At 37.7% G+C, this 27567-nt stretch overlaps 1 protein-coding gene across 1 annotated transcript in view; it reads left to right on the top strand.

Annotated features, from left to right (window-relative positions):
• Positions 1-27567, top strand: part of SHB (SH2 domain containing adaptor protein B) — a 170121-nt gene that overhangs the window by 51314 nt on the left and 91240 nt on the right. The window contains exon 2 of the mRNA XM_070742243.1: positions 9948-10065. Within this exon, the coding sequence (XP_070598344.1) occupies positions 9948-10065 (118 nt within the window). The remainder of the gene's footprint in view (positions 1-9947; positions 10066-27567) is intronic.

Raw genomic sequence — 27567 nt, 5'->3', positions numbered from 1 at the left:
TTCATGTTGTTAGCCAAATTTGTTGGGAAGTAAGATCTCTCTCAGGAATTTTTATTGTTAATAAAGAAAATCAAAATTGGCTGGGAAGGAAGGAGGCTCAAACCAGATTAAATCTGGATGAAAGAGGTGAATCTTGTCATTTTACTGCTTCTCATCCAATCCAGAGTGGTGTTTATTTTGTAGGTCAGCACATATCTGGAAAAGTCATGGAGGACTTTACACTAGGCAGCTGAATGGTGGCTACTTAACAAGACCTCATTGTAAAAGCAGCAGTAGGCAATTCAAGAAACAAAGGAGAGCTTTTGTGTAGTACTTCAGAAGTGCTTGTGCAAATATTGCAGAGAGAACCTTCTTTTTCTTAAGACCCTGCACAAAGTTGTTATAAGAGGGTGGAGGGGTAACCCTACTTATTGAGCTATGAGATTTTGGGAAAGAAGCAGGATGTATAAAAATATAGAAGGGTGTACATTTGGTTTTAATATTGTGTGAGGATTAAGCTGTGAAAAATAAATTGGCTGCGTCAATGGAGAAGTTCCTTCAGATTCAATCTACACTTAAGACCTTTCCAACTCCGTTGTTTTGTTATTCCAAGGAATATTTCTCGATGGTGCTTACGAATGGTTTTTCTTAAGAGTATCTTCCATTTTCCCCTCCTGCGTGTCCCCTGCACACTACTGCTCCCAGGGGGCTAGAGCTTTATGAAGAAAAAATCCATCAGTACTTGCTTGACATGAATTTTAATGGAGATGTGTAACTTCCATTAGGTGTAATTGCCTCTGGTTCCTGAAGCAGTTAAACAGATTAGAAGTGGGTTTTACACCTGAAATATAAATTTTCTTCTTGCTGAGTAGGCAAAGGGCACGATGGAAAGATGATCCTTGCTCTATTGATCAGAATGCATGGTGGTCTTTGGAGCCTCCCTGTGAGCGAATGTAGTTGCCACCCTGCTATATTTGGATTGCAGAAAAGCAGTTTGAAATGCTCAATTTCTGGCATCTGCATTACATTTTTCGGTTGCTTTTTGAGGTCATGCCCAAGGAAAACTCTTTGCCAGATCAGTAAAACCACACAATGTATATAATACCCTGGAAAATATTTGCCAACATCTTTTTTTTAAAAAAAAATGGTCAATGTGATGGGATGCAAACTGAGGAAAGTTCACAATTCAGCAGGGGAATTTGATAGAATAGCAACAACTAAAGGACTTCAATAATTGTGAGTCAGTAGTCCAACATTTTTGCACATTATTCTTTTGCTTTAATCTCAGTGCTGTCCATGGGGGGACAAGGTGGGGGCAAAATTCCCAAAAGCAGCATCATGGTACTGCAATAAAAGCCCTGCTATTTCATTTTTAAATGCCCTGTGATATCACACATACTCAAAATGGGAGGGGCTTCAGTTGCAACATCATTTTTGTCATTTGGCTGGAAAGAACAAGACTGTGTAGATGCTCTTCACTGGTTTCTTCTCCCTCTTTGCCCTCTCCCATTAGAAATTCAGAAGTGTTTGTGTAGAGGTACGGAGACATACTCATTTAGAAAAGTGTTGAAATTTCCGAATTTGATGTTGAGCTTTGCTTGTATGCTTTTTTGGCATTAATGAGAACTTTTTAAACCCAAAATTATTTGATATATTGCAAAGGCCAGAAGAACTTTGCCAAAGCAAACCAGAGCTTTGTCTAGGAATAGAATAGAATAGAATAGAATTTTATTGGCCAAATAGGATTGGAAGAAATTTGTTTTGGTGCATATGCTCTCAGTGTACATAAAAGAAAAGATTGGCTTGTCAAGAATCATAAGGTACAACGCTTAATGATAGTCTGGGTACAAATAAGCAATCAAATCATATTAGGAACTAGCCAATATAAATTGTAAAGATACAAGCAACAAAGTTACAGTCATACAGTCATTTGTGGAAGGAGATTGGTGATGGGAACGATGAGAAGATTAATAGTAGTGTAGACTTAATATGGCACCTTGTTTTAAGAGTAAGAAACAGGTGTAGTGTTGAAGTCATAACCATCCTTTTTTCATCAGAAGTAAATCTCTTGTTATTGCTCCTAAGGATCTTGTTTTTGAAACCAGGGAGCATAGCACAGTAATTAATAGCAATTCATATGTTTCCCCTCCATGATTTTGACTAACTTTTAAAGTAATCTAGGATTTATTATTTATTTATTTATTAGATTTATAGGCCGCCCTTCTCCTCGCAGACTCAGGGCAGCTTATCCCATATATGATTGTGGGAATTGTCCTTCCCACAATTTTTACAGAAGAGTGCAGATTAAAAAACCCTCTTAAGTTCAGTGAAAATGATTTTGATGAAAGCCCTCGTTTGAAAAGTCATCTTAGGGTGAATGTTGCATGGTTTCTCTGGGGAAAGCATTTTATGCTGTGTTTTGCCGCATTCAGTTTGAATAAAAGAGAATATGTGTATTCAAGAGATTGAAGTGAGGATTCCTTGGTGCTCTCTGAGCCTGGCTGTTTGCTTACAGACTTAGAGTTCTACTGTTATATAAACAGAGACGAAATACCACACTCACTAGCACTGATGATGTTACCTACTTGGGCATTGAAATACCTGCAAGCAAATAACCAGGTTCAGGATTCCACCTTCACTTTACACTTGAGAGGGTGAAGATGGTGGGAAGAAACATTGAGAATTCCTGGATTAATCAGAATTTATAGACGGGTACATAATCATTGTTATGATTTACAAGGATATTTTTCATTTAAGTTTTAAATATGGGATCCATATGTAAATGAACCGAACATAAATTAGTAACCAATGAAACATACATATTCTATTTTATTCCAGCATTCCACCAACATTTTAAAGAAAATTAATTCATTCTCATTGAGTTTAGGAACTAGGTTATTTTTTGCTTGAAATTAATACTGGGCCAAGTACATCTTGTTTGGTTTTATACATGGAATGTGCCTTGAAAATCTTGCAACTGAAAATGCGTTATTAAACCTCAGTCATGCAAGTAAAGGGACCATCCTCTGGTCCCTCCCTCCCCACCCCACCATGCTCCAGACTTAAACTTTAAAAAAAATCTGTAGGCAAGTATGAAATAAACCATGCGTCAGCGCAGGCCAGCTGCTTTAGCCAAGCTACAAATTCTAAATTGTAATTTAAACAGAAATAGAATTGGGCAGCTGGAAGATCTTTTGACAGCTCCTGATTTGTATTTTAATAAGAATGGAGATATGTAGCTGCCTTAGGTTTACCAAATTTATCCAGATTATCTGATTTTCTTTTTATTCCTCCAGTGTTAATCCTTTTGTAATAGCTTAATCTCTTGATTAATTTAATATATGGAGTTTAATTTAATATATGGAGTTTGGAATTGATGAAAGTTTTTTTGTAGAAGCATCCACCAGTCTTCTTTAATTGTTACTCAGATTAAAACCAGACCATGATAGCATCATCAATCCTGGTTTACTAAACATCAATCTGGTTTTAACATCAATCTTGGTTTATTGAATTTGGTCCAGTTGCATTGAGTGGTGCTTCCTACAAATCTCAGGAGGTCTGTGAGTGTTGCTTTGGTTTGGATCCACCAATTCTTTGACAATCCTTTATTTGTCTCAACTCAGTAGTGATTTTCAGCAATTCTGTGAAGTTAAGGACAGTTTTTGTAAACAGCAGCGTGACTTTTTCACTTGCTTGATGTTATTATCTGGTAGAAAAGGAAGGAGGGAGGCTTTTTACCTCTCATTCCAGTATTAGAGGTGTCTGGGGGCATATTTGTATATAAAACAGACATGTTGTTCTGTACCATTCACAAGGGTACATATCAGCGGTTAGTTGCTCCTGGTTCAGCCCAGTTCTTAGAACCAGTAGCGCCAGTGGTGGGAGACTCCGCCTACCCACCCGGGATGCTTCTGCCCATGTGCGAAGGGTTTTATAGAATCCACTACTGGTACATATAGTTCAGTAACCAATTATTTAGTCTTCTAATATCTAAATGCAAGTATTTATTAAACTCAGTGTATAACTACTTTCACCTTTCTCTTTCACCCTGTCTGGGTTTCTCACATTAAAATGGGAAGCATTGCTTAGTTTCTTGAACTTTGCATCCATTTCATATTTACAAAAAAATTATCACCTATTTACCGTACTTGATTTGCAATTGAATTTCATTATTTTACCAGATTCTATTCTTCAATTTTTTCTTCTGTAGTCAAACAATGAAAAAGAAATGTTTCCCTGTGTGGGAGGTGGCTGCCACTTCAAAGTTACACTTTGAGAAATCTCTTGTCCTCCTCTGCCCTATCCAAAATGTGTTTTTATTTGGGGAATGTTACCTAATATTTAAAAAGGCAGACAGGTTTGAGGTACAGGCAGAAGAATTGCTAAATTGACAATACAATAATTAGTACTTTGTTTCCGGGTATAAAATTTTTCTTTATTTTTCTTTCAACATACAATAAAACAACATGAGCAATAAAAAACACAGAATCAATGCTTAAAATAATAATTAATAATATTTCTTAGATATGTTAAACATTCGGAGAGAGAGAAAAAAGCGCTAATAATACTTTCAATATGTACTTTTTATCCTCTTCTTTGCTAAGTTAATTAAAATTAACCACACATGAGATATATTTCATCTACAAATAACAAATATTATAAAATCCAGTCCCTTTTATTCCCTTTTTCTATTTATAATAAAACATAAACATCTTAACATCTCAACTCAATATCTAATTTAATCCTTGTGTTAACTCCTTATCCAATGCTGCCACCAGTCTTATTTCGCCATCTGGGTCTTTAATAGATTAAAATTAAATCATCATGTATGTAGTAGGTTGTTGTAGTGGGGAGAAAAAGTGGCAAGTGGCAAGGACTTAATTCACAGGAAAGGGTGCGGAGGAGGGAAAATTCAACAGTGTTTCAAAATATGATGCCTTGCCTTCTTTTCCAGCATTTCAGCACTTGTAGCCCAGTTCCAGTTCTTATCCTAGCTAGGAATTGTGGGCTTTTGTCATTCCAGTGCCTAGTGGGTGGGGGGAAGGGGTTGTCTCCAGATTGAACAAAGCTGTGATGTGCTGCTGCAGAGTTTATTTTATTTTATTTATTTATTTTGTCCAATACACAATAATACACAATGAAGGTAATAGAGGACACCTTCCAGGAAATAGAATTAGAGAAAGAATAGAAGAGAGAGTATAGGATAAAGTAATCAGTGAGAGAATAGAAGAAAGATATAGGGATAGAAGAGAAGATATATGGGATATAGGAGAGACAATAGGACAGGATTTAACACTAGCCTGTTTGACAAGACTTTTTAAAAAATAAGTTTAATTTACTCTTCTTTTTTCCCCCTTTTTGGCAAATGTGATAGCTGAATGATCTTTTTTTTTTAAAAAAAAATGCATTCCTCATTTTAGGCTTCCTACTCACCCCAAGAAAGGCAGCTATTCTGCAGAACACCCAAGATACTTATCTATCAGCAGCCAATCAGGGAAGTAAATGGATGGGGTTTTTCAGCTGCAGGGCCTCTGCAGATAAAACCTGCTGTTGTTAAGGGGGAAAATTACTCTTGCCTGATGCACACTGTTGTCTTTGAGCTAAGCACCCCGGCCTTTGACACAGCTCTGACAGCACAGCTGATTACAGTTTGGACCCACATAGACAGGAGATAGCAGGAGCAGAGCAGACGGGCCTTTCTTTTAAGTGAACTGTTAAAGTGGCAATAATCAGCCAGTCATTACAAATGCTTAGTGGGGGGATGGAGGTGGGGGAAGAGAGAGAGAGAAAGAAGAAAGAGAAGGAAGGGGGCATCCCCCTCATTTTGCACTTGTCATCTTCAGCAATTTGCATTTAATGAACCCCTTGAATACAGCTTAAATTACATGTCAAATGAAGGACAGAGTTGGCTTACACTTGAGTGGTCCAAAATAACAAAAAAAACACAAAAAACCCAACCCTGAAGATGAAACAATAATTACTCTGGAAATTGTCATCCTGTAAGAGTAGGGAGGAGTTGGCAAGGGCTCTGAAGAATACAAGGATGTTAAGAGCTGCTTTGCTTGATCACACAAAGGCCTCTCTAGCTCAGCTGTACTCATGTCTTACTTCCTGTTAATCTGTACTCTCCCTTCATATATGACACTTGGCTACTGAAAGAAAGAAATGTCCTTTTGGAGTTAGATTCCCATAGCCAGTGTTTTCCTAGAATTCTCTATCTTGGGAATTCTCTCCTTGCCTGTTAGGGAGATCTAGTTTTATCTTCCTCAATGCCATTGTACACCAGTGTTTCCCAACCTTGGCAACTTGAAGATATGTGGACTTCAACTCCCAGAATTCCCCAGCCAGCAAATGCTGGCTGGGGAATTCTGGGAGTTGAAGTCCACATATCTTCAAGTTGCCAAGGTTGGGAAACACTGGTGTACACTATAGGGGGGATTCTGGATAAGTTACAGGGCAATTTGATAGTGTACTTGCCTTGCTGTGTGATGGGTATAAAGAAGATTGTTGCAGAGCTTTGTTATAAATACTGGTCTTCAGAGGAACTTATGTAGAATAAATGGAGGCAAGCATCCAGCCTGTTACCTTAAATCTGACGTAAAGTAAGACCTGGGAAAGTCTGGTGCATGTTGGTAGAACAGGGAAGTGAAAACATGTTGCAGCCCATGAATCTGATACTGGAAAGGCTTAAATATATAAACTCATCTCAGAGTTCAAGCTCTTCAACAATAAAAAAAATGAAGAGGAACCGGTCGGACGTCTTCGTGACGTCAAAGCTCCGCCTATGGAATTCCCTATAGGGATTCCCCACCTCCTTTCTAGCCTCCAAATTGGCCGAAAATGCCGCCGCCACGCACTGCCGCCCGGCTGTAACCTTCTGAAACAGCCGGGCGCTTCTCGGCGGCCTCCAGAACCCAAACCCGAACCCGAACTTTCGGGTTCAGCGTTCGGGAGAACACCAAGAAGCCCCCCGGTTGTTTCAGAAGGTGACAGCCGGGCGGTGGCGCTTCTCAGCGGCCTCCCGAACCCGGAAAGTTCGAGTTCGGGTTTGGAAGAATGCCGAGAAGCCTCTTACGAACGTTTCGCCTTACGAACCTACATCCGGTACCAATTAGGTTTGTAAGACGAGGTATTACTGTACTTGCTAAATCAAAGGAAATAATTGCATTCACTTTTTGTTGTTGTTGGTCAATTACTACTTCCTATTATTGTGAGCTGCCCCAGTCCTGCTGGAGTTGGGTGGTGTATAAATATCACCAAATAAATAAATAAATATTCTACACTTTAAGTAAGATTTAGACAAATTGTTTCAGATTCAGAGAAGGGCAACCTTAATGATTGGGATAATAAAAGTCAATCTTAAAAAGAGGGATTAAAAGAGCTAAGAATATTTATTTCTGAGAAGAGAACACCACAAACAGTTGTAGTAACAATTTCCAAATATCTGAAAGGAATGTCACAAAGGAGAAGATCAGATCTTTCTTTTCTTTAACCCAGAAGGATAGTTTTTTATTTTTTATTTTTACAGAAAGACACATTCTTGTTGGTGATTAGGAAGAAAATGTATAGCAGTAAGAGGAGTAGAATCTACCAACATTGCCAGATTAGTTGTAGACTTTTTTTTTCCATTTTATGTATTCAAACAAATCTTTTTTAAAAACTTAGATTGTTTTCACAACAACAGATATTCAAGCTTTCTTGTATTGTGACTTTGTATATTGTATATTGTCTGCTTCTTTCTTTCCCTCATCTACCAACAGCCCAGATTGGCATTATTTAATTTATTTACTGGTTCTGGCTTCAATCCAGCACTTTCAATCTATAACCACTAGCTGATTCTGTCAAAAGAATCATTCTTATCGAATACAACATGAACATTTTTACCTGTGAGAAATTCCAGTCACATATTTAAAAAGTGCTATTGCTAACATGTTGTAAGCCGCCCTGAGTCTAAGGAGAAGGGCAGCATAAAAATTGAATAAATAAATAAATAAATAAATAAATATTGAAAATAAATATTTGTTGGAAAAATGTAAGGATTGCAAACCCAGTATTGGATGCTGGAGTGATTTCATTTCTCATAGCAGTTTATTGAGATGGGAACCTCTGGAGGAAGAGATCTGCCATTAGGAGGAAAATCATTTTTTCCCATCTCTCCCCCCCCCCCTTTCCTCTATTTCTTTCTTTACTCCCCTCACTTGGAGGGTGAAGTTTTTTTTGCTTTTTAAAGAAAGTAGATCAGTTTGCATGTCCTTTTCTCCATTTGTCCTCAATTCCATTTGTCTGTGTCTTCCTTTCCTTTCTGTAACCCTAAGGTAGGAGGACATTAAACTTGATGGCCTAAATCAATAGTCTTATCATTGTAAAGGCAATAAAATAAAGATGTGGGATTAATTAATTTTATTCAACCATAGATAGCTTTCCATGACACACCTGTACAGCTAGTAAATTTCTTAGGGGGTGATGTATTTCGCCAAAAATGAAGCAAAATGTTTTCCAGCTCTATGGAAGTATCCAAATATGATGCCTAATATCTACAGGTAATCCTTGACTTATGACTAATTGGAACAGGAGGTTGGTTGTAAGTTGAGACACCCACATGGCCAGAATTCAAAGTGTTGGTCATCACCTATAAAGCCCTTCATGGCACCGGACCAGGGTATCTACGAGACCGCCTACTGCCGCATGAATCCCAGCGACCAGTTAGGTCCCACAGAGTGGGCCTCCTCCGGATCCTGTCAACAAAACAATGTCGTTTGGCGGGGCCCAGGGGAAAAGCCTTTTCTGTGGCGGCCCGGCCTTCTGGAACCAACTCCCCCCGGAGATTAGAATTGCCCCCACCCTCCTTGCCTTTCGTAAGCTCCTTAAAACCCACCTCTGCCATCAGGCATGGGGGAACTGAGATATTCTTTCCCCCTAGGCCCTTACAATTCATATATGGTATGTTTGTATGTATGGATGTTTGGTTTTACAATAAGGGTTTTTTAGTTGTTTTAGTATTGGATTTACATGCTGTTTTTTGTTACTGTTGTTAGCCGCCCCGAGTCTACAGAGAGGGGCGGCATACAAATCCAATAAAATAAATAAATAAAATAAAATAAATAAATAAATAAGTGATTTTTAAGACAGGTTTTTTTTGTTTGGTTTGGGGTTGTTGTTTTTTTTGCTGTTTTTATTAAGCAAATACCATGGACTTTAAGCAAGTGTCACAGTCATTAAGCAAATGGTAGCAATCATAAGTGTGGATTTATTCATTTGAATGGGATGTTTTCACCAGAAACCGGCAAACAAATGTTAGGAAACCAACATAAAACTGATCATGAATCACAGTCACATGATCACAATGTGGCCTATTTCCAAGTGCCCAACATGTTTCACAGGTGCAATCATTTACCATAGCTAGGGGTGCTGCATTTGCCATAAAGTTCTGGTTTGTGGGTATCATAAATGTAAATGGCCATTAAGGAAATAGTTGTAAGCCAAGGAGTACCCATATTGAGAACATAGTATAGAATAGGGGACCCAATACCCAGGCTGCAGACCATTAGCAGTCGATGGTCTGCCAGGGTCGTGCAAGTGAGCAAAGCACCATTCATACACACATGGGATCCCAGCAGTACACAGAACCACAACCACCCTATTCTATGGAAAAACCATGGAACTGGTCCCTGGCTCCCAAAAGCTTGAGGGTGCCATGGTATAGAGTTTAGAAACATCACTGGTTAGAACCCTTTTTCACAACTGATGACTCTAGGAAGAAATTGATCTCCTGTCTGCCAGTGGAGGTGCAGTAGGACCACTTAAACTTTCTAGGAAACTATTTAAAGGGGACTGACAGCTGCATCACAGAAAATAACTTATGAGTTTGAATCTGTGATACTTTGAATGAAGTGTTTTAAATAACTTGAAAGGGGCTGTTTAAAAATAGTACCCAAAACTAATAGTCTACCTTTTTCCCTCTGTTTCAGGTTTTAATAGCTGATGACTACTCTGATCCATTTGATGCCAAGAGTGAAGTCAATAAAATGGGCAAAGGAGAAAACACTGGCTACATGGAACCATATGAAGCTCAGAGGATCATGACAGGTAAGGAGGTCACAAGGAGCATTTATAGGGCTATAGCAGCCACATTTCTGTGTGTCCTATTTCCCTACAACTGTCCTTTTAGTAGGGTTAGGTAAGAGCAGTATTTAAGGCTGACGCATCTTCTGTGTTTAGTGTTTATGTGAATTAAATTATTATTCTCAAATATCGATATGCTCATTTTGTTTTTCCTATTAATCTGGGGAGTTTTAATATATGTTTCTAAGTAATACTTTCACTTTCTTCCATTCAGGAGTCTTTATTTTGCATTTGCTATACAGTGTTATGTGTGAATATATACAGTCTTAATTGCTTAGTGTTGTTTTTAAAATGCCACAAATCGGTTCTTATTTTTTTAAGTCTAATGCATAGAGTCTTTTCATTCATTATAAATAATGACACTTAATGACTTGAACTTCTGTTCTTCAAATGTTAATTATCACTCTGAATAAGAAATTCATAATAAACACAATGTAAGAAAAGCGGTAAGAGATGCATTGGTAATCATGATGTACATTAACAACCATGTCAGACAAGACAACAGCTGTAAATTTGTTGCCATTTTATGAGGTTTAGGCAAGTTGGCTGCACAGTTGATTTATATACAGGGCTGTAGGGCTCTTTGATGTAAAGGCATAACCATTTCTAAAAATCCATGGTAATTGATGAGCGATTGCACTTTCCACTAAAATATTAAAAGTACACATATTCCCCAAAGGACAGGCATAGATTCTGGGCTTCTAATGTCGTGCCCCTGAGCACTAACTCCCCAGAACAAATGATTTGTTAAAAATTTATTGACCGAAACACAGCAAAGAAATTTCAATTGGGTCCTTAACATCTCTAGAGCAGCATCAAACTTACCCTGTTTGCAAAACTAAATTAGGATAAGCTGACCTTCTAGAATGAGACCCTTTGCCATTGCTACAAGAGGGTAAGAGTTTAGGAATGAATCATTTCCAGGGATCTCTAAAAATGTAAAAAAGAAAAAAAGCCTTAGGTATTGCTCATTTTAAAAATTAAACAATTTGAATACTTTCGTGTTTTATGTTGCTGTTCCAACTGCCTTAAGCAGGGATGCTGTATAACTACCTTGAAATTTCTACTTCCTTTTTTCTGCTGTTTTAATAGCTAACTTGATAGGAGATTTCCTAGATTTACAAGTATTGTTTTGATGTGTCAGGTTGTTCTTTTTAGTAGATTTCGTGGGCTCTTGTAGCTGTGCTGTCAATATGCACATTTAGTTTGCTTAAGATATAAAATCTGGGAGACTTCTGTTAAGCACATCATTTTGTAATTAACATTGTTCAGGGCAGCGTAATCAATTATACACTGCAGGATCATTAAAAAGGAACAGCCTAAACAAAATATTCGCTTTAAATTTAGAACTCTGCTATTTTATCAAAAATCTTTCATATTTCTGCACTTTGATCGAAGTGCCTGGAAGGAGAAATGGTGAAGATACAATGGAGCATAAGTTGCTCCATGATTACAGATAGAAATTTCTCATCCTCTGTGGAAGATGAGACCATACGTAGTCACCTCTCTTGCTATCTTCTACAGTTTTCACAGATGGGAATTTCCCGTTAAACAAAATAGGGAATGATGGAATACAACCTCATTGGCTGTTTTTATCAACAGTAAAAAAAAAAAAATTAAAGCAAACCAGAATTCAGGAAAACAGTGAAGCTTTTAAAGTAAACCCGAATTCATTCGTGTAAAGGAGGAGAAACATTTTAAAATGTTAGCGAATCATGATGGATTTAAAGATGTTCTTTATTAAAGGGGTAGGACTAATATTCACATCTATAGTCCATGGTAGTAGTGAATAAAGCCAAAAAGCGGTTTTGGATACTGCATTATTGCACATTTTCTTGGCTGATTTATATTCTTGATAGTCCCTTAATTTTATGTGCATCATTCTTGCTCCAAATTTGAAGCCACTTCTAAAATTTCTTTGGGTTAAAATAGTGGAAAGATGAGTTGGAGCTAATTTGCTGACTTAGACTGCATATAAATCATTCTCTAATTTCCAAAGCATACAATATTGCCATAAGATCTCAAGATACAGTATTTTCAACTTGCTGGTTTTTTACATTCCTTATCATGGTTTTGTGTAACATCCCTTTTGGGATTATGATTTTTACACCTGAAAGAGACTTGAGGGTTAGCTTTCCATTTAATAATGAATTGTTCAGAATCTGATAAAATCAGAGAATTATTTTTATATGAAAAAAAAGAAAAGAAACAGTTTAGAGCTTTCTTGGAGACAAACCTGTACATCACATTCACTTCGCTATATGTGTTATTTGAGAGTTATACATTTAAATGGCATTTTCAGACATTCCACTTTATAATCTCTTATTGTGCCTCTCTCTCTTTTAAATGGCCATATTTATTAAATTTCTTAGAGGGAATGAAGAATGATACATGGGTTTTTTTTCCGTCCTGTGGTTACAAATAGAATTTTGATACTGGTGACAGTTTCTTTAGTGTAGCCATCTCTATGAAGCCAAAATCAGAAGTGGTAACTGGACCTTTTTCCCAATGTTGTTTATGCCCAGTACATAAGTTGTCTGAAGTTGTAATGTTGGAAAGGAACCCCAAGCAGGATAACACATTTTAGGGGAGGTACCTGTGTATATATTCTAATGGGAGAAAGAAATTACCTAACATACATACCTAATCCCCACCTTCTCTCTCTCCCTCCCTCTCTCTCTCTCTCTTTCTCTTTCTCCCTCCTTCCCTTCCTCCCTCTCCAGTATCTATTAATCTGTCTACCATATCTATTAATCTATGTATGTTTGTAAGTATCTATGTATCTATGTATCTATCTATCTATACATACATACATACATACATACATACATACACACATACACACACACATACATACACACACATACATTCCTTTCTTCTCTCATGCAGTTAAGCTTGGAACAGTTGTTTGTGACTACTGTATAACTAACTTTTTTTTTCATTTCAGTAAAAGTGGTAACATAAAATGCATAAAATTTTGCAAGAAATATTCATTCAAAACATAATTGTGTACGCAAAGCAAGAATAAAAGCAACGTAGAAAAGGGGGGGAAATGATGTTAATGTCTATCGATTTCTCTATAGCTAGACAGCCTGCTGTTTAATTATGTCACAGCAGCACTTAGGCAATGGTCTTGTTAAGATTATTTAATAGCTTGAGCAGTGGGACAGAACAATAAAACTGATTTTTCATTTGTCTTATTGTGGCTAGCTAATCTTTAGTTAAGATGACAACAACAAAAAATTACCCTTGGGCTATAGCTCTCTAAATGTGTTCAGCAATCCTATTCTTGTTGAATTTATGCTCTTTACTTTATTCCAGATTTGCTTTTAGTTTTTCCCCTGAGGGTGCAAAGTTTAATGGATATAGCGCTTTGAAAAGTCTTCTAATGCATTTCTCCAGCCCTGCCAACAATGGGATATTAGCTTAGATTGTGTCATGGGATCTTTGTTCAGTCTTCAGGGAGATAGAACATCCATGAAAAGGGAAGAATTACAGTCCTCTCACTAGAAGTCCAGATGTAAAATTACCACATTTATTATTAATGAAATGCTTAAAATATAGTTGGGCTTCAGTAGCCGTTATACGATATTATGTATTGTGGCAGAAAATCTGCAGAACAAAACATCTCGGGAATCTGTTTAGGGCTAAGCCTTTGAATATCTCTTCTCCCTGAATGTTCCTGTCTTCGGAAGTACAGCGAACAGCAGCAGAAATGTTTGTAAGCATCTCAGCGTGCTTCACAAAGCAGACAGATGAACTTATTCATCTCTGTATTTGCTAGCAGAGGACTCTGCCCCAGCTCCCAGGAAAGGAAATCTTTCCCAGGATTTGCTGAAGTGCTGCAGTCCTTCATTTCCATAAGTTTTGCAGGTAAAAGGTTATTAAATTTCAGGAGTCAGGCAAATCTGGAAGCGTTTTGGATTAAATTTTGATCTCAGAGATGTCTAGAAATCATAATGAGGCCCCTCTCACGTTGGAGCTGGGTGGCAAACACTTTTTTGTCTCTTCCGACCTTTGTATATCTCATCATCTCCTCCCATCTACATGCTCCCTGGATGAGTTTCATGACCTGAGCGAATACTGCCTCATCCTTATCTGTGCTAATCTGTGTAATTAATTTTCGACTGCAATTTGTTATAGCTCCTCTTCTTTCCTGTTTGCAACTACATTCTGTTGCAGGACTGTTCTTGTCCTTGAGAAGGCTGCCTCGAGTGCCTTTAATTGCCATTTCCCCCTCTTTTCAGTAGCATCTTTTTGTTTGGCTTAATGTTAAAGGAGTCTGTCTTTGTAATTTGGGGCACCAGGACCTAAATTCATGCCCATGTAAGGGGGGGGGGGAAACCTCCTAGTTTTTATGGCTTTTACAGGATTCAGACTGTCAAATTAAGTACTGTATTTTTTAAAACGTAAAGTATGTAATAAGCTGGAAAGAAGGTCAACATATGATTTTGTTTTTAGAGGAACAAACTACTGTATTTTACAGAGTATAAGACACACCTTTTTATCATCAAAAAGAGGGTGAAAACGTGGGTGCATCTTATACACCGAATGTAGACCCACTCACCCATCCCCACCCATTGTTTGGTCTCTGCCACCCAACAATTTACCTCCTTGCAGCAAAAAGTGCAGAGCCTGATTAGCACAAGAAACTCATTATCATTATCAGATTTTAGGCAGATCAGCCAGTGCTAAACTGAAAGTGAAACTAGCTGCAATGAGGCAAATTGCTGGGAGGATATTGGACTGCTGAAACTGGATGTAAGAAGGTAAATCAATAACTATAAATATCTATAGAATGTATTTTTAAAGACTGATTTATTATTGTTCTAGGTAACTTAACAAAATGAAGAAGCTTTTTAAAATAAATGCTTCATCTGAAGAGGCCCAGTGCTTTTGTATTTTCTTTTAAATAGCAGAGGATAATGCATACTTCCAGAAAGCCACATCAATTTTAGAGACTTTTACAGTACATTATATGCTGCAATGTCCTGCCTGTCAGCGACTACTTCAGCTTCAACCACAACAACACAAGAGCACATAACAGATTCAAGCTCAATATTAACCGCTCCAAACTTGACTGTAAAAAATACAACTTTAGTAATAGAGTTGTTGAAGCGTGGAACTCCGTAGTATCATCCCCTAACCCGCTTAGACTGTCCACGGTTGACCTCTCCAGATTCCTAAGAGGTCAGTAAGGGGCGTGCATAAGTGCACTGGAGTGCCTTCCGACCCTTGGCCTATTGTCTCTCCTATATCCCATATATCTTCTCTTCTATCCCTATATCTTTCTTCTATTCTCTCATTGATTATTTTATCCTATACTCTCTCTTCTATTCTTTCTCTAATTCTATTTCCTCGAAGGTGTCCTCTATTACCTTCATTGTGTATTATTGTGTATTGGACAAAATAAATAAATAAATAAATACGTATATTATACTGTAAAAGTTTAATCCATAAAATAACAGTGTCCTATTTTAGTATTAAGATAAGGCAGCTGAGTTAAATCCTGACTTAGTCATGTTTGGAGTTAGCAAGTAGCAATTAGGAGAAGTTAGCATGACTACATTTAAGAAAACTCTCTGGCATTACTATATTGCCATAATGTACATTTCTCCAATTCTTTGCTATTTCTTTGGATCAGGCACACATGCATAAAAATACACCGCAAAGAGTGTATACCATCTGTGCTGTTTGCTGAGAGGCAAGAGGCAGATTTTTCCCCTTTTCTCCTCCAACAAAACTAAGGTGCCTCTTATATTCTGGTGTGTCTTATACTCTGAAAAATATGATATAGGTAATATGGTAATTCACAATAATTTGCTGTGATTTATAGAAATAAGTGAAACCTTTGATAAACTGTTCTGTGGTTAATATTTTTGTAAGATGCAGTTTCTTATATATTCAGATGAACTGATGTGTTTATTTCAGTGTTTTTGTATAAAACCACACTGGTTACACTGATAATATAGATCTGTGCATTTTGGATGCCAAGATACAAGAAAAGATGATGCTTTAGTTTCCATGTCCATTGCCAATATTTAGCAATTACATTTCACTTTAGAGAGCACAAAATACATTACAAACATTTGTTTTTCCAGGAATCTTGTGCCAACCTTATCAAATGACCAGTATGAGTTCTAGAATAAGAAAGGCTAAAGGGAAAAGGAATCATATTTCACCTCTGAATAACAAGTGAATTTAAGAGTGGATAAAAATTCAGTCAAGGAATTTGTAGTTCTTCTTTTAAGTATTGTACCATGCCAGTTCTCAGCACTGAAATAATGGAGCTCCAGCCTATCTTCTGGTCTTAGTAATAATCCTGGGATTTTCCCTTCAATGTAGTAATTCAAACTGGAACCACTTTTGAACTGAAACATTTATTTCCTTCCAGGTTAGATCCTACATACTTGTTATAGATCTTGTCCCGACAGGACTGGCTTCCTGTTTTTCAGGTTTGGTATGTAACACACATCCAGGAAAATTGGGGAGTTTGTCTGTGAAAAGGAAGGTGCCTCCATCAAGGGCTGAATTTGGGGACCTTGTAGTTTATGGTTGATTAAGGCTGCCCAGGACTTGGTATAGTCTTCAAAACTAGGGATGAATGTTTGTTTTGTTTGTTTATTTAATTGAGTGACTGATTTTTAAAAAAATCTTGGCTTTCATTCAGGAGCTGAATGCCAGCATTTGTAGTGCTTTCCCCCTATTTTCCCTGCAGCAACAGCAAAGCTGTAAGATTGGTTGGGCTGACTTGTGATGACTGGCTTAGCCGCCCCGAGTCCTCGGAGAGGGGCAGGATAAAAATCAAATAAATAAATAAATCCAATGAACTTCCATGGCTGAGGGTGGACAAGAATTGAGTCTTCCTTCTAGTCCAGCACCTTATCCACTATAGTACACTAATTCCTCTTTGAAATGTGAAGCATTAGCACTCACAATTGGTAAATTGGCTTGCCCTGTAGCTTTTTGGAACTATATTTCAACCCATGTTTGATCAACAGAGAACCAGCTAAAGCCACAATTTACTTTAGTGTATTTGGATTAAATAGAATAGAATAGAATAGATTTTTTATTGGCCAAGTGTGATTGGACACACAAGGAATTTGTCTTGGTGCATATGCTCTCAGCGTACATAAAATAAAATATACATTTGTCAAGAATCATGTGGTACAACACTTAATGATTGTCATAGGGGTCAAATAAGCAATGAAGAAGCAATATTAATAAAAATCTTAGGATATAAGCAACAAGTTACAGTCATACAGTCAACCTGGGAGGAAATGGGTGACAGGAATGATGAGAAAAACTAGTAGAATAGAAGTGCAGATTTAGTAGAAAGTCTGACAGTGTTGAGGGAATTATTTGTTTAGTAGAGTGATGGCGTTCGGGGAAAAAATTGTTCTTGTGTCTAGTTGTCTTGGTGTGCAGTGCTCTGTAGCGACGTTTTGAGGGTAGGAGTTGAAACAATTTGTGTCCAGGATGTGAGGGGTCCGTAAATATTTTCCCTGCCCTCTTTTTGACTCGTGCAGTATACAGGTCCTCAATGGAAGGCAGGTTGGCAGCAATTGTTTTTTCTGCAAAATAAGTAATATAGGTAGTCTTTGACTTGCAAACCATTCATTTAATGAGTGTTCAAAGTCACAATGGCACTGAAAAAGGTAACTTATAACCAATCCTGGCACGTATGATAGCCACAGCATCCCCAGGCTCTCATGATCAAAATTTGAACATTTGTCGACCAACATGTATTTTTCCAGGGTTCATGTAATCACCATTTGCAACCTTTTCAGATGGCTTCAAAGAAGCAAAGGGGGCAGGAATAAGATTTCCTCAATGACCACATAATCCACCTAACTGCTGTATTTTACTTACCATATTTTTCAGAGTACAGTATAAGATGCACCTTTCTCCCCCTAAAAGAGGCTGAAAAGTTGGGTGCATCTTACACTCCGAATGTAGCTTTTACTCAGCTTTTTTTTTAGCCCTAATGAGGTGCTAATGCAATTTTCCATGTTTTGATAGCTAAGTGATCATCCCTTTGCCTGCTTCTTTCATTGCTGCTCCCTCCAACAATCAGCTGGGCCTTTTTTCAGTCCTAACCAGGAGCTAACCATGAAGCAGTCTTCCATGCTTTGCTAGCAAGCGATCTTCTGCCTTTTTTAGCCTTAAGAAGGTGCTAATGAGTGAAGCCAGCAAAGTGATCTTCTTTTTGCCTGATTTTCTCATTGTTTCTCTCTAAAGAGAGAGAGAGAAATGAAATGCTTTAGAAACTGGTTTTTATCCACATCCAGGGGATAAAAAGCAAGCACATGGGCTCAAAACCAGCAAACTAATGTGCTGAAGCTGCCCAGACTAAAGAGTACCCAGATGAATACCTGGTAGGCAGATTATTTTTTTTCCTATTTTCCTCCCCCAAAACTAAGCTGTGTCTTATACTCTGGTGCATCTTGTACCCTGAAAAATATGGTAGTAGCTGTGGCAAAAAAAAAAAAAGATAACATTGTGTATGATGCAAAACATTTTGTTTACCATTAAAAAATCGTCCCAGCGGTGGTTGTAAATGGAGGACTACCTGTATTTCACCAAGGGGGGGGGATAGGGGCAGATCCACCTTAAGGCCTCTCTTATTGATTGATTGATTGATTGATTGATTGATTGATTGATTGATTGATTGATTGATTGGATTTGTATGCCGCCCCTCTCCGGAGACTCCGGGCGGCTAACAGCAACAATAAAGCAGTGTACAATAGTAGTCTGATGTTAGAAATAATTAAAAGCCCATTAATATAAAAAGCCAAACATACATACATACATACATACATACATACATACATACATACCATACATACCATACATAGAATTGTAAAGGCCTAGGGGGAAGAGGGTCTCAATTCCCCCATGCCTGATGGCAGAGGTGGGTTTTAAGCAGCTTATGAAAGGCAAGGAGGGTGGGGGCAATTCTAATCTCTGGGGGGAGTTGGTTCCAGAGGGCCGGGGCCGCCACAGAGAAGGCTCTTCCCCGGGTCCCGCCAAGCGACATTCTTTAGTTGACGGGACCCGGAGAAGATCCACTCTGTGGGACCTAACTGGTCACTGGGATTCGTGCAGCAGAAGGTGGTCCCTGAGATAATCTGGTCCGGTGCCATGAAGGGCTTTATAGGTCATAACCAATACTTTGAATTGTGACCGGAAACTGATCGGCAACCAATGCAGACTGCGGAGTGTTTGTGTAACATGGGCATATTTGGGAAAGCCCATGATTGCTCTCGCAGCTGCATTCTGCACGATCTGAAGTTTCCAAACATTTTTCAAAGGTAGCCCCATGTAGAGAGCGTTACATTGTATGTATATATTAGAATGTAGTCTTCTTGGTACAGAACTTATAGTGGTTAGATAAATCAGTTCTCTTGGTCTCACAAGACAAGATTCTTTGGAAGCAACCAGCAGTTTCACAATCATCTGCATGATACCAGCAGTGTGGTCGGCCCTGTTTACAGAAGCATGGATGTTATGCTTTGACCATAAATAATACAGTTGCCTTCTGATTGCAGTTTTCTTTCAGAAACTATATTTGAAATAGCCTGGGAGTGCAGGAAAACTGGCCTTCCCAGGATCCTGCAAGTACTTGAGGCAAACCTTTAGGTGCCAGTTCCTTTTGTAACTAGTTTTTTTTTTTGTCTGAACATGTAATGTCAAGCTTTATGGCAACCTCAGATGTTTTAGGTTCCTGTGACTCACTCCTTATAAAACCCTTAATCTGCACAGGTGTCTCCTGGATTTCTAGCTGTGGATTTTTGCGTCATCTCTGCAAAGAAAAAAGAAAATTGATTAGGCATCAGTTTCTTGTTGGCAGCTATGCCTACTAGGGCTACCTAGTATCTTATTCTATAAAGCCTGACTCCCAGTAGCCAACTAGCTGTTCACTATATGGCTCACAGTGGCCACTGACTTTTTTTCTGACTAGAGTTGTGTAGAGGAATTTTAAGACAATTTTCCTTAAGTGGGGGATTGCCGAACGTATTGATTTAAAACTATATTCTCCAACTAATCATTGTATATTCTTTGCGAAGAGGTTTTGCTTCAAGACATCTACAGTTCTTCAACCTGAGAGTGCTTTTTTGCCGATTTAACCTGATAGGCATCAAATTAAAATTGCTCTTGATTCTTTGTCCCTCCTTCAAAATGAGAAGAAAATACAGTATTTGCTAAATTCTCATGAATTTGTTTTAATGCCAAAATGGCCAAGGAATATTTGTGAGAGCTTGGTCTTTCATTGTACAGGCATCCACTCAATAGTATCTAGTTCTTCCTGGATATTCCATCTGCAGGGCTGCTTCAGATCAAAAAACAAGAGCAGACATGAGATGCAAGAAAGTAAACTTTAAAATACTCCCTAGAAGGTTTTGTTTCCAGAACAATAATAGGCAAAGTACCATAGTTTCTTTACCATCTTGCTGCCTGCTAATTTTCCTTTATAAGTTTCAAAATGCACAAATGGATTGGTGACAAGGAAGTACAGTAACTGCATTCTCCAAAGTGCTTGCAAATGACCTGTCACTCAGTGTGGTTTTAAAAGCTGAAATCATCATGAATTTGCCAGTGGTCCTTATAGCAGTCTCACAAAAAGATATAAAATGTGTGTTCTGCTGTTATCTGATCTTGGGCTGCTATGGATCAGAAAGAACCCCAAATTTCTGCACCTCTTGGCTCTCTGTGAAAAAAGGAAATATAATTAATTGCTGATCTATTGCTTTGTATTATTATATTTTTATTTCTATCCTTATTTTTTGAGTAGTTGTGTTGAAACAAAATGGCTTACTTCAGACCAAAGGTGGGGGGGAGGCAAAGAAGGATTTCACCAATGAAAGAACTGATTGCTAATCAGTTTCAATGATGGGGGGAAACCCCCCAAAATCTCACAATTATCACAAAAAGATTTATCTGTTTTCACATGAGATGACTGAAAACAAGAGTTCAGATCTTCAAACCAAGTTAACATGATTTTCAACTAGCGCTCATCCCTATGTGATAGATACACTTGCCCAAACAAGTGAAGATTCTTTAAATATAACCTTTGGAATTTTTTTACAATTTATTGTATTATGCAGATAAGCCTGTTTCATTAAGTTATAATTTAATGAATTATATGAATGCAGAAAATGTATTAAATCAAAACTAAGTGGAGGAAGGGAGGAAAGAATTACAACCACTAGCTCTAGTCAAATATAAGATATAAGTCATGAGCAAGGGCAGTGCTAAAAGACTACGATAATGTTTCAAGCTACAAAGACCTGAAGCATATATGCTGCTTGTGGATCATGTAAGAGTTGAGAGGCTATTATGGCACTTGTCCTCTGCATCCTCTTGGAGATGTACATGAACCTTGCTTTACAGACCTTCAAAATAGCACTAATAACATGATGCATTCTCCTAACATGCCTGTGATTAGGGAGAGGTCCCTTTGTCAGTTTTTATCTCTATGTTTGGAGAGAGAGTTGGTTGTGGTTCTCTCCAGATGACCATTCTTTGAATGTGTTTCTTCCCTCTCTTTTTATATTAGTCACTCGGCATTATTGGCCAAGTGGCATTAGCCTAATTTTTGAACATTTGAAAAATAAAATTATTTATTTATTTATTTGACTTCTATGCTGCCCAATCCCGAAGGACTCATAAAAATTAGACTTAAACAGCTTTGTGAAATGCAGTTCCTGATATATAAAGATACACTTTCCTTTATAGGGAAATTCTGTTTACTGTCATAGTTTTGAGATGTTTGCTGTAAGGATCGGTTGGGTTCTAATCTTTTCATTATTATTTTTTACTTGAGATGTATAAAATAAACAGTGACATTATTCCACCCAATTGCTTTGAAGCAATTAAATATCAACTTGATGAGTGTTTAGCCTAACTATTCAGTATAATTTGTTCCCTCATATTAGGTTACAGAACTAAGCTGAATTGATGTGACAAGAAACAAAAGCTGTGCACAATTGGTTGTCACAACCCTTGCCCTTTCTAAAGTTTCCTTTTTCATATACTGTATTAGAAATGCAGAATTCTTAAGAATTAGAGACGGAGTGAGAGAAATGCATTTCAGCTTGGTCATCTTTCAGCTATTGTGAAACGCAAGGACTATTGAGCAATATGATTCCTTCCTTCCTTCCTTTTTTTAATTACCTTCACCTTTTATTGTGGTAGCATTGTGGTGGTAATAACTCAAAGGCTGTTTCCATACAAACAGACTTACTTCTTTTAATTACATCTGCCCTGAATCACTGGGTAGAGAAGGAGGCAGTGGCAGGGTGTCCCATTTATATAGTCACCTAATGGAAATGCAACTGTCCTTGTCAGCTCAAAAGGATAATGCCATAAAAGTTAACAAAAACTACAAGAAACAGTAATTGTTCATTGTAGACAAGCAGAAAAAGTGAACAACAACGATGCTCAGGAATTTTCGCATACTATGAAAAGTAGAACTGTTTTTTAGAACCAAGCTGGCAGGAATAGCCAACTCTCCAGAAGATAGGCTTAAGATACAGAAGGATCTTGACAGACTTGAACATTGGGCGCTTTCTAACAAAATGAAATTCATGGTGAAAACAGTTAACATTTTATATTTACACAAGAAAAACCAAATACACAGATACCTGGCTCATCAGTAGTAACTGTGAGATGGATCTTGGAGTCCTAATCACTTAAATATGAGTCAGCAGGGTGCTGCAACCAAAAATAGAATAGAATAGGGGGAAAGATCAAAAGCAACATGAGAAAACATTATTTTACTGAAAGAGTAGTAGATCCTTGGAACAAACTTCCAGCAGACGTGGTAGATAAATCCACAGTAACTGAATTTAAACATGCCTGGGATAAACATATATCCATCCTAAGATAAAATACAGAAAATAGTATAAGGGCAGACTAGATGGATCATGAGGTCTTTTTCTGTTGTCAGTCTTCTATGTTTCTATGTAATAGAACAGAATAGAATTTTATTGGCCAAGTGTGATTGGACACACAAGGAATTTGTCTTGGTGCATATGCTCTCAGCGTACATAAAAGAAAAAGATACATTTGTCAAGAATCATGTGGTACAACACTTAATGATTGTCATAGGGGTTAAATAAGCAATGAAAAAACAATCAATATTAATAAAAATCCAGCATAGTTCTAGACTGCATTAATAGAGGAGTAGAATCAAGATCACATGAAGGGTTAGTGAAACTTTTTATACCTTGGTAAGACCACACTTAGAACACTGCATCCAGTTTTGGTAGACACGATGTAAAAAGATGTTGAGACTCTAGACAGAGTACAGAGAAGAGTAACCAAGATGGTTAGCAGACTGGAGGCTAAGATATACCTGTATCAAGAACAGTTGCTGGAATTGCATATGTCTAGTTTAATGAAATGAAAAGAAGGACTAGGGGTGACCTGATAGCACTGTTCTGATATATCAGAGGTTGCCACAAAGAAGAGAGAGTCAAGCTATTTTTCAAGGCACCTAAAAGCAGGACAAGAAGCAATGGATGGAAGCTAATCAAGGAGAGAAGCAACCTAAAACTCAGGACTAATTTCCTGAGAGTTAGAACAATTAATCCGTAGAACAACGTGCCTGCAGAAGTTGTGAATGCTCCAGCACTGGAAGTTTTTAAGAAGAGATTGGACAAGTATTTGTCTGAAATAGTATAGAGTTTACTGCCTGAGCAGGGGATTGTATTAGAAGACATCCAAGGTCCCTTCCAACTCTGTAATTCTATTCTATTGATTCCTTCCAAATCTACAGACAGAAATTAAAATGTGCTTTGAAGTGATACCTGCTTAAAATTTTAAGGATTTAGAACAACCTAAGGCTGCAGTTTATATAGAGTTCCAGGTTGCGTTCCAGATTCTGCTACTGTTGGTTTGCTCAGGGCCGCATGCACAGAAGCAAAAAAACAGATGGCGCCGCCTATGGCACTACCAAGAGAACTGGTTCAGGGGCATGGCAGGCCTGGGTCCACCCAGACCACCAAGTTACTAACAGTTCTATAGAACCGTTCCGAACCAGTAGGAACCGACTTCTGATAGAGTCCCTGAAGAAGATGCTTTGGGGTTGAGGGACCCTCAGATTCCTTATTTGGGAGACATAATGATGGGTCTCAAGTTCCAAAGCCCCATAATATATTTTTGCCTTTTCTGTGCAGTGAATAATTCACTGGGCTGGCAGCTTGGCTGTAGGAGAGGAAAGAAAAAGCACAAGCACATATTGATCTAGAATGAGAATCATTGAGTCATTGCTGCTGCTGTAATACAGCTCCCATAAGTTATACAGATAAATAACATAGGCTTATAAATTTTAAACTCTTCCTGCTGTGCTGCCTTATTATGGCAGTGGGTTTCCTGACAGGAAAGAGCAAAGCATGCCAGAAGTAGATACCAAGAGGATGTCCCCCCCCCCCAATAAGGTCACCGAAGGTGTGAAGGTCATTCCAGATGCCCAGCTAAAGATATCTTAGGTATCAGCAATATCGGAAGATGCTGAAGGTCTACAGTAATTTTAATGAGAACAGCAAAGTATATTTTCATACTATGTAGGAGAAGGCAATGGTAAGTACTCTTGTGTTTGACATGACATTAAAGCCTTTGAGAGACCTAGTTGCCATGCAGAAAAAGACAGAATTACTATGGAAATATAATATGTAAGAAACATGATCATGGGGAAACCTAACCCAGTGAAACATTCTGCAGTTTGAAATGGATAGATCACAGAAGATCATAGACTGCTCAGATGCAAGTTTCAAGTCAACTAAAGCAGAATAACAAAAACAAATTGTAGGTTGGAAGAGGTCAGTCTGCATACAAATACCAAAGAAAAAGAGATTTCACATAGGGTACAGATTATTTTACAATATCCTTAAATTCATATGCTAGCAAAATAATTAGAGCACTGCATTGAAAAGGAAATGCTAGATGTTCAAGCTGGTTTTAGAAAAAGCCAAAGAACAAGATACATTATTGTACCATGGTTCATTGAAAAAGTTAAAGAATACCAATAGATAATAGATCAATATGCACTTCACTGATCATGGAAACACCTTGATGTTTGAAAAAGTGCAAGGAAAGACAAGGGCAACTGCAAGGGTAGCAGCAAAGTAAATGGACTCAGTTGCAGCAGTGACTGGCATACCATCGGAGGACCTGAAGGGCCAGATTGGAGCCAGATGATTTTATTTATTTATTTATTTATTATTTATTAGATTTGTATGCCGCCCCTCCGGGCGGCATACTCGGGGGCAGCTCACAACAACAATAGAAAACAGTTCATAACAAATCTAATAATTTAACGATTAAAAAAGAAAACATTAAAATCCCCGTTATTAAAGCAGACATACACACAGACATACCATACTTAAATTGTATAGGCCCGGGGGAGATGTCTCAATTCCCCCATGCCTGACGGCAAAGGTGGGTTTTAAGGAGTTTACGAAAGGCGGGGGGGGCAGTTCTAATCTCCGGGGGGAGCTGGTTCCAGAGAGTCGGGGCCGCCACAGAGAAGGCTCTTCCCCTGGGTCCCGCCAAATGACATTGTTTAGTCGACGGGACCCGGAGAAGGCCAACTCTGTGGGACCTAATCGGTCACTGGGATTCGTGCGGCAGAAGGCGGTCCCGGAGGTATTTTGGAGACGGTTTAGCAATAACAATAGCATTTAGACTTATATACCACTTCATAGTGCTTTTATAGCCTTCTCTAAGCAGTTTACAGAATCAGCATATTGCCCCCAACAATCTGGCTGCTGATTTTACCCACCACGGAAGGATGGAAGGTTGAGTCAACCTTGAGCCAGTGGCGAGATTTGACTACAACTAGCAGTTAGCTGAAGAAGTCTGAAGTGTTGCACTCTAACCAATGTGCCACCTCGGCCCGGTTTGACTATATGGTTGCTAAGAGTCAACATTGACTAGTGTACACTCAAATCAATAAATCTTTAATTAAAACTGTCAAAGATTTCTACTCCATGTGCATTTATTTCAAAAATTTGTTACAGAATCATTAACACTTTTCAATTATCACCCTGTCCTAAACTTGAAAAGCCAAAACTCAATGAAGAATACAAAAATAGCCACTGAGTTTCAATGAAGGTAAGAACTGTGGAATATAACACAAAAATATAATATACTGCCAAATAGTGAATTCTTTTAATGAATTAATACTACTAAACGTGTTAGTAGATGTTAGATGAGATTTAAAAGACATCCCCATTTACTCATTGAACAAACCAACATTTATCTATTATGGCCTAGTTTTTCTCCAATTTTTCCATTTTTTTTCCCCAGGCCAACCTATCTCTATGACCTACCATGATTTCTTACAATATGTAATATGTGTATATATTGCATACTTTTAATATTTTAATTCTTTTTTATTTAATACTATTACATATAAAGATAAGAGCATATTTATTTTTGTTCATGATTCATAACCATATATTGACAGTGTAACGTTACTATAATATACCATTTGCATTCCAGTTGCATTAAAAATTAACTACAGCAAATGTGTTATGAGACATTTGTGCATACTTTTGTTTCGGCTTCATTTACAGAACCGAATTATTGTTTAAATATGCCTGAAATTTCATGCTTTGGAGTAGGGGACTAAATTACTCTCAAAACCCTAGAACCACTCCTGGAGAAGGTCTTGGGAGCCTCTTCAGAAGTTATCAGTGAGATGTAATATTTTAATATCAAGAATTAAATACATGGGGAATGATCATGGCAATCATATTTAATTTGTTTACTTCAATTTTAAGTACAATAAGAATGTTCAGAGATGGTTTTGCCTTGACCACATGCATTTTCTCCTACATTTTAGAATGGAGCCTCTTCCATACTACTCAAAAGCTACAATAAAGAAAAGGTTGTTGTCATCTCATTTAGGAATTTATATAACCTGTGGAGGTGGGGTACCTCTTGGGAAATCCTAGTAGTGTTCTCATGTTCAATATCCTTATTATATTTCAATCATGAAGACGAAAACACTAGCATTGCTTGGCTGAGATGCCAAGACAAGATAATCTAATTGTCTGCTGAAAGTAAAGTGAGCTTCCTTGTATAATTGGTTGGCCACTGTGAAAACAGACTTCTGGTCCACCAGACCCATGGATCAAATCCAGCAAATCCACTGCTTATATTCTTAATATTTTTATTAAAACATCTTGCTTTTTTTCTGGGGAAATTAAATCTGCTATTCTACTTAGGTACTTTCAAGAAATTTAGTGTGTGTGTGTGTATTCATACATACATACAGTACATACATACATACATACATACATACATACTGTACATACAGTACATACATACATACATACATACATAAATACATACGTACACACACACAATCTATATGAATTTAATAGCTTAAACTAACTGGTCAGTCTTTTGGCTACAGCCTTCTAGGAGCTCTATTCACTGCAGTTTATTGAGAGA

The sequence above is a fragment of the Erythrolamprus reginae genome, chromosome 2 (genome assembly GCF_031021105.1).
Source record: "Erythrolamprus reginae isolate rEryReg1 chromosome 2, rEryReg1.hap1, whole genome shotgun sequence".
NCBI classification, from domain to species: Eukaryota; Metazoa; Chordata; class Lepidosauria; order Squamata; family Dipsadidae; genus Erythrolamprus; species Erythrolamprus reginae.
Note: the sequence above shows the minus strand (reverse complement) of the source record. Positions and strands in the feature narration are given on the sequence as shown.